The following is a 9,366-nucleotide window of genomic DNA, read 5'->3' as shown; positions in this document are numbered from 1 at the left end:
TAATAATTGATCGCCTTTTAGACTTAGTTTTGAAATTCGTAGTGATTTTATAAAAACTAGTGAAATGACACATGTTTTAGGTATTAAGTAAATGTAAATGTTAAAGTCATTTATTTTAATGATCCGTTTGACTAAGTCGTTTTTACAAATATATAAAATAATGCAATATAAAATAATGTATTTTTACATACATATGTAACGTAATTAATATCGTAAAAAGAATTTATATTTAAATATTAATGATATAATAATAATTATAATTATTATATTAAAAGTAATTAATAATAATAATAATGTTCGCTCAAAGTTGAGTATTTATATTTTTAAAAAATAATAATAATTATTAGTATTCTTTTTATAAAAGATTTTCTATTATTTTTTTAATTAAATTAATATAAAATTATGATATCATTATGAAAATTAAAGGAAAATTAGTTTAATGATTACATCATCAATGTAGAGTTTTATATGAATAGATTGATTATGTATAAACTTATTAAAGTAATAATCTCCTTAACAAGGTCACAATGATGTTTTTTGGTTGTGTACTTTTTAGTTTTTACTTAACTACTTGAAAACGTTTGCAACAATAACGTACAATTTCAACGATATGTGATAGATATACGCGAGAACAAGAATAACTTCTTGGTTATACAATCTCATCTATTTGTGATAGATATACTCTTATACCTGAGTTTCTTGTGGTACTTAGTTTCTTATTTAAAAAGTCATATTATTTGAGTGATACAAGTTTTTTTTAATGTGATTTATGTAATACTACGGAGGGTTAACGCCATAAATAAGCCATATACTTTCATTTTTGTCCCAATGTAGGCTATATACCCCAAAAAATACCATTGTAGGTTATATACTCTTAAAAGTTGTATCGATGTACACAAATTTTACAAGTTACTTGCTGAACCGGTAAAGTTAATTATTTAACATTTTTTTGTATTTTATATGGCTACGAATAGGTCATATACTTTCAGTTTTGTTCCAATATAGGCTATATACTTTCAGTTTTGTTCTGATGTAGGCTATATACTTTTAGTTTTGTTCCGATGTATCACCAAAGTCATTATCCACATAGGATGCCACATCATCGTTTAGTTATTTATCCGGTTAATAAGTTTTGTTCGTTCATATTAGTACACTTTATGAAAGTATATAGCCTACATTGGTATTTTTCGAATTATATAGCCTACATTGGGATAAAAATAAAAGTATATGGCCTATTTATGGCTTTAACCCTACTACGGAGTATATTGAATCATTAACTCAATACTCTATGAATAACTAAATATCAAATGATTTGATTTATAAAAGCCTTTAATATGAAACTTGTAAAATATCCCGACAATACACTATAAAACTGTCACAGTTAACTTTTGTTGCGCATATTTACTATGTTCACTCAGTATGGGTTATATATACCTCCTCAATCCTCATTACGTAAAAGCGAGAAATCATGTGATTTGATAATGTATAGATTTTGCTGTACGCATATCATTTATATTTGTTATGAATTCTTTTTAATGTTTTTTTTCTTACGAAAAACGTAAATTTAATTTAAAACGATACAAAAGATTACATACCTATCACAATGTGACTAGATACTATTATCTAATTTAAACTACCACAATGTAACAATCAAATTGAAAACTACAAACAACTGTGACCATAAAGAGACGCCCGAACTAAAACCAAAACAATTGAAACAAATAACACAAAACCACCTAATCAACTCAACTGTTTACCACCCACGTCATCTTTATTCCGGTTGTAAAGTGGAAGAAGAGGGAGAAGGGGCACATGCGCACAACCCCACCAACAACTTGCATCGGGACCAAGAGTTTCAACAGAGAAACTTCACAAAAATAAATTAAAGCCGAACACACTAGATGATACTCACTAACTAGACTTGAAAAATCCAATTCAACTGATCATTAAAGATATATAGTTGTTGCCTACCACCTAACAATAATCTTATGATTCAATATTTTCACCAAATAGTGATAAGGTTTCTTTAGGTTACTCAAAGATAGTGAACTTCTTACTCAATTGTATGTTTAATTAATTGGGTTTAACTGATTATCCCAATAACAATTTACTAAACTAGAAATCTATTATAATTATAAGAATATCAAAATATTAACCATTATATATGTGTATCTTAAGCAAGTTGAAAAATCCGTGATACATGGTCGAGACGATAGGAAAATGTCGCAACAGAAAAAGCGAAGTTGAAACAGATGTTGACCAACATTAACTTTTTATATATATTTCAAAAATAAACATTTCAAAGTAAACATAGATATTTAGCTTTAATTTGAAATATTTATGTTTGAGATGTTTATTTATTGAAATGTATTTACAAAGTTAAAGTTGATCAACATCCGTCTCTACCCCGTCTTAAACGTCTTGACTGTTTTTTTTACCGTCTTGGCCGTTGTTGAGCGTTGTTGATTGTCTTTTAAGTGTTCTGTTTTTTAATCGTTTCTCGATCCTTTACAACGGTAACATGGTAAAACTATCTCGACAGTTTTTTTAAAACACTGATCTTAAGTTTTTAACTCACATATAGTCTAAGAATATATATTGATTGGTGTATAGATAAGAATTAGGATATGAATCGCACGGGCCATTAATGAAACGCTGTCGTTTTAGTGATGGCGCCAGCTACCCCCACAGACATACGATTACAAATCCCCAAATTCATCGTTTATTTCGTTCTTAATATTTTATCTCCTCATTTCAACTACCAAAACAGCATAATTTGGTATATACGTATATATACACTTTTGCTTTCTATATCTACATGTTCATCTTTGTTAACCGTTTCTTCAAGCTTTTAATTTCTATATTATGTGTTTACTTTCATTCTTACTACTACACGCGATTAAATAAATTAGGTTTTTGTTATTTTTGGTAGTACTCTAATACTGCTTTATCGTCTCAGTTTCCAATTTTGACCAATTGATCACCGATAATTTGTATCCGCTGTTCTACTTGTATAATTCAGTTAATTATTTATTTCAATCTTAGTTTTTGATACTACTAATATTTATTGACTTATACTATTGAGTTGTGTACAGAGTGATTAAGAGCACATGCTAATGGATCTTTGAATTTTTAAGTTTGTAAGAAATTTGTTTAACGTTGTTAAATTAATGTAAAAAGAATCTTAATTTATATACATATTTATTATTATTATTTTTATGTATTATATTATGTATGTATAACAATTTATATATTGAATTGATTCAAAGTTGACTTGCACTTTTAAAAGGTTTTGAGTCAAGATGAATCTCAATTAGTCTTAATTTATAACTTTGCTTTTGCCTGAAAGGTTTGCCTCTTATCATTGCTACTTTATGACCAGTATATTTTATAACCTAATTCTGACCTAAAAAGTCAATTATCTAAAGATCTAAATTTCAGAACAGATGGGAGTTCTTTTTGTGTGATGTTTACTTGGAATTATTTTTATATCTAATTATGCAGATCAGGGGTGGAAATACATGGGGACGGGGCGGGGGCGCCCGCCCCAATAGAATTTTGAATTTTCATATTTTGCTCCCATGAAAATTTGATTTTACCATTTTCATGGCGTCTCAATTTTATTTTTAATTTAATTTAATATTTTTTTCCTACTTATTGGCCGGAGGTCCACTCGGAAGCAATCTCTCTATCCGTCGAATAGAGAGAGGGATGACTTCCTGTACTTTTGAGAGTCTTTTCACTCTGGGTGGAGAAATGACTTGTCTTTATTCTCGGATAGGGGAAGGATTGTCTACATCTCACCTCCCCCATACACCACTTATGTGGTATTGGGTTTTGTTGTTGTTGTTGTTGTTGTTGTATATTTTGCTCCCAAAGCTTCAACATTTTGCCCTCAAAGTCTCCATATTTTTCCCTAAAGTCTTCATATTTTGCCAAAAGTCTTCATATTTTGACCAAAAGCCTCTATATTTTGCTTAAATGCCTCCATATTTTGCCCAAAAAAAGTTGCAGTGAATGTGAACGTTCTTAAAAGAAATTTCGTCCCCACTGAAAAAAATTCCTGGTTCCGCCACTAATTATGCTCATTAATAATCGTTACTTGAAGTTAGAAATCTTGGTTGTGAGAAAGTTTAAAGGATAGCTTTTTCTTAAGTGACATTTCATTACTAATCGTTAATGTCTGTATATAACAGTTTTTTTGGATTCTTTTAGAATGGAGTAGTATATACCTAATAGAGGCTCTACATTTCATCTTAATCGATTAATTATTGTTACGAAAGTTTGTTAGTTCCGGTTCCTTACACGAGTTTTAGAACAAATAATAGTCTGATAGTAACAATGTAGCATTGTTGATTTTTTTAACTACAGGAACCATGCCTGAAGGAATAACACCTGAAAATCTGATCAACAACATCATGGATACGCTATCCGATAAGCACCAGAAGCATGATTCTGGTTCATTTTTTACCGAAGAGAAATCACACACCGTCAATGAACAGTTCAACAAGCTCTTTGGAAGACAGAAGCCTATTCATCATGTTTTGGGGGGCGGCAAATGTAGGGTGAATCTAATTATAGTAATTTTGACCTTACATATTAATCATGTATCTTGTATAACTAATTTTTTTCATAATGAAGCTGCTGATGTGCTCCTATGGAGGAACAAAAAGATATCAGCAAGTGTATTGGGTGCTGCAACCGCTGTTTGGGTGCTTTTTGAATGGCTTGACTACAATTTTCTGCCTCTTGTGTGCTTCGGTCTGGTTGTATGTATCATCGGTCAGTTTATCTGGTCACACTTATTGAATAGGTACGTTCTCAACTTAGCACCTGTAGTATGTAATAGTAAAACACACTAGAAACTTCTGTAATTAAGGTAAGAAAAAGTAATGAATTGGTGAATCCATGTCACATCTGATGTGGAAAGCAGACTGTTTGACCTCAAAGGTCAAAACTTGGTTTTAGAGGAGCAACATAGGCTATGTGTCACTGCACTATAATATATAGTTTTCCGATCATATGCTTGTACTTCTTCTACTATGTCCTTAAACGTCACTTTATCCTAGTTTTATAAAACTATAAAAAGGTAATATGAATCAAGCATAATATTTATTTATTTGTCTATTTTGGCTTTTTATGAAATCAGGTCTCCACCTCGCATCATTCTTCCCGATGAGCTATTCGTGAACATTGCTACTTCAGTAGGCGCTGAAGTTAACCGTGCTTTGGCTTTTCTTCAAAATGTTGGGTCTAGAGGGGATATCAAGCAACTTGCAGTTGTACGTCACGTTTTGATCTGACAAAACTTGATATTAGATTCGTTAACTAACATCATCTTAAGCGTTTGTTTTTAAAATTAAAATTAAACGTTTGTTTTCTTTTTAAAATTTTTGTTTAGGTTGTTGGGAGCTTGTTAGCTGCTGCAATAATTGGAACCTGGTGTAACTTTTGGACTGTAATTTATATTGGTAAGAACTTGCAATCACTTTTTGCACATTAAGTATTATTTTTATTATTTTTAACATTTGCTTATTTATTATTTGCTAATAAAGGTTTTGTGGCTGCCCACACTCTGCCTGTGGTTTACGAGAAATACGATGGCCAGATCGATAGCATGGTATACTCTGTTTTAGGAAAGGTTCAGAACAACTACAGTAAGCTCGATGCTAGCGTACTTAGCCGAATCCCAAAAGCCGCAGGGAAGAAATTTGCATGATTTTATTTATTAAATGTTGCAAATGTTATGCTATGCAAGATTAATTCTTGCCATTTAGACTGCTTATGGTGTATTTATCGTAGTTTGCTAATACATCGGTGTTATTGTTTGCATAGATATATTCATATATCATTTATCAAATTGAATATGAACCCTTTCTCATTTCCTCATAGTAGTTACAATTTTATGAAAATAACTGTCAAAAATAGAAGGTTCCGTAGGTTACAGTACATAAAATGAAGCTGGATCTGTACAAATGATGATCAATGGTAAGATTGAACTGACACCTTAGCTTGTGGGCCACCTTGAACGTACACGAAACTGCACTCAGAACCAGGTTTGATCACCTTATTCCATTCTGGAAGCTCGTATATATTCTTATATCGAGTTGGAGATAATCCCCATAATGCCCCTGACAGGCTTTCGATTTCCAACTTCAAATCTGTGATCGGCTTGTCTGATTTGTTCTTTATTGTCACTTTGTGCCTATAATATGCGATTCTCCCAACTGTCCACGAATTAGTTATCGAGTGGAAGAATTCGACTGGCGCTTCTGTTAAACAAAAACACCATCTCACCGTTAAGTTTTCTTTCGATTATATTATTACATAAAATATGAAACAAGAAGATGTATTGTTAAAAGCTTTAACTTACCAGGTTTTTCATATGGTTTTGCTGGTACCGTATGGTGCGAGTCTGCATCAATTATAGATTATATATCTTAGTTAGAGTGCGTAACATTTGTATTATCGACAAGGTTGCAAAAATCGCTACTAGGTTGGTACTTTTTAGGGAGTACTCGGAAACTCGGGGAGTACTAAGATATTGACCAAGTTTGACTTTGACTGATCTTTATCGAGTTTTGACAAATTTTGACTGATTTCTGAGTAATCCCGAGTTTTTGGCCAGTTTTGGCTGATTTTACGAGTAATCCCGGGTTTTGACCAAGTTTGACCGAGTACTCGCCAAGTTGTAAAAACCGAGTACTCGCCGAGTAATTCCGAGTCTTGCAACACTGATTATTGATTAAATATGTTTACTTTGTTACTCACATGGAGTGGTTTGACCCTTTGTTGGGGTGGGTCTAGGCGCATTATTCGAATCGATGCTATGTAACTTAGAGAATAGTCCTACTAGAGGAGCTGTCCCAGATAGTGTAGGCTCCGATTGTTCATAATTGGCCCGATCGTCGTAATAATTGTCATTTTTGTCTGGTCCACCAACAAGCCCACCGTAGATAATGTTAGGGTTAGCCTCTGGGCGTCGGTACCATGCATCAAATCCTTGTACACAACCCATAACCGAGTGAAGTACATATACGGAGGCAATGGATGCACCCCTGTGGTGCACATGAATCGGGTAATTTTGACCATACCCGACTATGTAACTCATCGACTTTGGATTTTTCCCTAGGATATAATCAGCCTGCATGTTTTAAGACACCCGAAACATCTTTTGTTAGTTACATGAACCTAGCGTTAGAAAATAATCTTGAAAGATGTATTAGATTGAAACATGCCTGTGATTTTGCGAACCCAAGTAGTTCTTGAGGTTGGACATTGGCGTCGGGGCACGTTAGGACCCACTTTGCGATCGAGAGATAGTCTGAGTATACGGCTAGAAGGAATGCAGCCGAGGCTGCGTATTGCATGTTGTTCCACTGGTGCAGGTACAGTAGTCCCCCTGTATTGATGAAAGACAAAATTATGCGGATAATCCCAGTGATTTGTTCAAATTTGTGTTTATAGCCCTTTTTTTTTTTTTTTTTGCACTGTAGTCCTTGTAGTTTGCAATTTTCTTTTGAATAATCCCTCCGTCCAAAAATCGTTAAATTTACAAGGGTAAGATGGTCATTCTACTTGTTTTCTCCCTCTCTCTCTCTCTCTCTCTCTCTCTCTCTCTCTCTCTCTCTCTCTCTCTCTCTCTCTCTCTCTCTCTCTTTTAAAATAAGCACACAATTTTGGCTATTTCAGGAAAAATCAAAGACCAAGATATAGTGACAAACCAGGAGTCATGGGTGCGTTGTAGCCGGCGTTCTTTTGGTTACAAGCGCATGCAAAGTAGTCGGCTTTCGCCTTGTACTGTTTCAAGGTGGCGGTGTATGCACCACCGTCTCCGTCTATTAACACCTTGGACAAAAGAATTTGGACACCGGCATATTTGTTATCCCAAGAGAATTCCTTCACCGCCCAACCAGTGCCGCCCATAGAAGCAGCGTTATCCACCACATATTTCAAGTAGGACTCGTCCTTGGTTGCTCGGTACAACCATGTAGCCGCCCACAACAGTTCATCCTTCAGATCAGAACAAACCCATCAGACTTTAAACCATAAAAACCGCAATAGTACAGAAATAAGTGTTTACTTACCGAGTAACCAGATGAATCATAAAACTCCTTTGCACACGGGATTGAATCCGTGAACACTCCCCTAAACCGATCAGCAAACCAAAAAAGCTGCATTATATCAAAATAAAAAGCCAAATGTCACGTCGAAACACCACTAAATACTCATCTTAGAACTAGGATTCGATATAAGTAGTCTTATCCTTACCTGTTTAGCATGGACTAAGAGCAAGTCAGAGTAAGATGAGTTATAAGGCCTAAACGCCATAGCAGCAGCAGCCATAGCTGCAGAGGTTTCACCAGCAAGGTCAGAACCAGGATGCTCGGTATCCAATTTATAAGCGGTTCGTGGTGTAGTCATGTCTTCCGCTCGTTCCCAACAGTAGTGATCCGAGTCCCCATCACCCACCTGCACCAACAATATTCAAAAACATTAGGTCACCAAACTAATTTTCATCTTTCAACCATATTATACAGTTATAGTAGATAGGAAACTGGTGGCTTTAAGTTATAGCGACGGCACATGAGTTATTAGTTATTACCTCTCCCCAAAGAACATTGGGTTCTGAATGAGCTTTGATGAAGTAATCAGTACCCCATTTAATGGCTGTTAAAACATGGCCCATTTGATTAAGATCAGTCATACTTTTACCGTACTCGATTGCACCCCATGACAGCATTGTGACACTATAAGCCATTGGCAGCCCAAACTTCACATGGTCGCCAGCATCATAGTAACCTCCAACCAAGTTGACCTACATTTTGTCAACAACTTAGTTGACGAGATCAAAAAGTATGAGCGATGTTATTAAACGAGAAGAAAGGCTTTGATATGATACTGACCTTTTGTTGGTAACCATCTTGGAGACCTGAATCACCACGCCATTTTACTCGTTGATTCATAGGTAACTTGCCAGACCTTTGTGCCTCGAAAAACAAGAGACTTTTGTCCATGGCGTCCCCATAATCAAACCCTAATGATGCATCGATGATGGTTATAAGTAAAATGATGGTAGACCAAACTTGTCTCGAGTTCAACATGATGAGTTATGGATGGAGTTGAGCTTGTTTGACTGATTGAATGATGAAGAAGATATGATGTGTCATATATATAGAAGATTTGATGATTTATTATTATTATATAAATAAATACGTTATATAAGATGAAGTTGAAGATATAAGAAAGATGGTAGCCTTCACGTTGATGTTAAAGAATCAAGATTAGAGCTTCCCACGTTGTGTTTAGTCATCCTTAATTCCTTTTGATGATTGCCTTTCTTTTAGATAGGAGACAATCTTGGTT

The 9,366-nt window shown here is 34.3% G+C and overlaps 2 protein-coding genes across 3 annotated transcripts; one reads left to right on the top strand and one right to left on the bottom strand.

Moving 5' to 3' along the window:
- Positions 1 to 2,641: 2,641 nt before the first annotated feature.
- LOC139850718 (reticulon-like protein B8) lies at positions 2,642 to 5,892 on the top strand. Of its 2 annotated transcripts, none has more exons than XM_071840272.1 (6): positions 2,642 to 2,779; positions 4,372 to 4,560; positions 4,642 to 4,813; positions 5,150 to 5,282; positions 5,402 to 5,471; positions 5,556 to 5,891. In XM_071840272.1, exons 2-6 carry the CDS (start codon positions 4,377 to 4,379, stop codon positions 5,717 to 5,719), a joined length of 723 nt encoding a protein of 240 aa, XP_071696373.1. In that variant the 5' UTR covers positions 2,642 to 2,779; positions 4,372 to 4,376; the 3' UTR covers positions 5,720 to 5,891. The 2 variants fall into 2 exon arrangements, with proteins under 2 accessions (XP_071696373.1, XP_071696374.1); XM_071840273.1 differs by lacking the exon at positions 2,642 to 2,779 and adding an exon at positions 3,322 to 3,349 and having other exon boundaries at positions 5,556 to 5,892.
- A 90-nt stretch (positions 5,893 to 5,982) lies between these two features.
- Positions 5,983 to 9,104, bottom strand: LOC139850717 (endoglucanase 5-like). The gene is made up of 9 exons (XM_071840271.1): positions 8,907 to 9,104; positions 8,606 to 8,818; positions 8,272 to 8,472; positions 8,088 to 8,174; positions 7,725 to 8,013; positions 7,239 to 7,402; positions 6,772 to 7,144; positions 6,374 to 6,415; positions 5,983 to 6,263 (listed from the first exon to the last, which is right to left on the bottom strand). Exons 1-9 carry the CDS (start codon positions 9,102 to 9,104, stop codon positions 5,983 to 5,985), a joined length of 1,848 nt encoding a protein of 615 aa, XP_071696372.1.
- Between the last annotated feature and the right edge of the window lie 262 nt (positions 9,105 to 9,366).

Source organism: Rutidosis leptorrhynchoides, chromosome 5 (assembly GCF_046630445.1).
Source record: "Rutidosis leptorrhynchoides isolate AG116_Rl617_1_P2 chromosome 5, CSIRO_AGI_Rlap_v1, whole genome shotgun sequence".
Taxonomy (NCBI): Eukaryota; Viridiplantae; Streptophyta; class Magnoliopsida; order Asterales; family Asteraceae; genus Rutidosis; species Rutidosis leptorrhynchoides.
Note: the sequence above shows the minus strand (reverse complement) of the source record. Positions and strands in the feature narration are given on the sequence as shown.

Excerpts from the sequence above, each read along its gene's own strand:
- LOC139850718 (XM_071840273.1), top strand. The coding sequence starts at position 4,377 with ATGCCTGAAGGAATAACACCTGAAAATCTGATCAACAACATCATGGAT. Across the intron at positions 4,814-5,149 it reads TGGTCACACTTATTGAATAG|GTCTCCACCTCGCATCATTC; the intron begins GTACGTTCTCAA and ends TTATGAAATCAG. Across the intron at positions 5,283-5,401 it reads ATATCAAGCAACTTGCAGTT|GTTGTTGGGAGCTTGTTAGC; the intron begins GTACGTCACGTT and ends ATTTTTGTTTAG.
- LOC139850717 (XM_071840271.1), bottom strand. The coding sequence starts at position 9,104 with ATGTTGAACTCGAGACAAGTTTGGTCTACCATCATTTTACTTATAACC. Across the intron at positions 8,175-8,271 it reads TCTTAGTCCATGCTAAACAG|CTTTTTTGGTTTGCTGATCG; the intron begins GTAAGGATAAGA and ends GATATAATGCAG. Across the intron at positions 8,014-8,087 it reads ATGATTCATCTGGTTACTCG|GATGAACTGTTGTGGGCGGC; the intron begins GTAAGTAAACAC and ends TCTGATCTGAAG.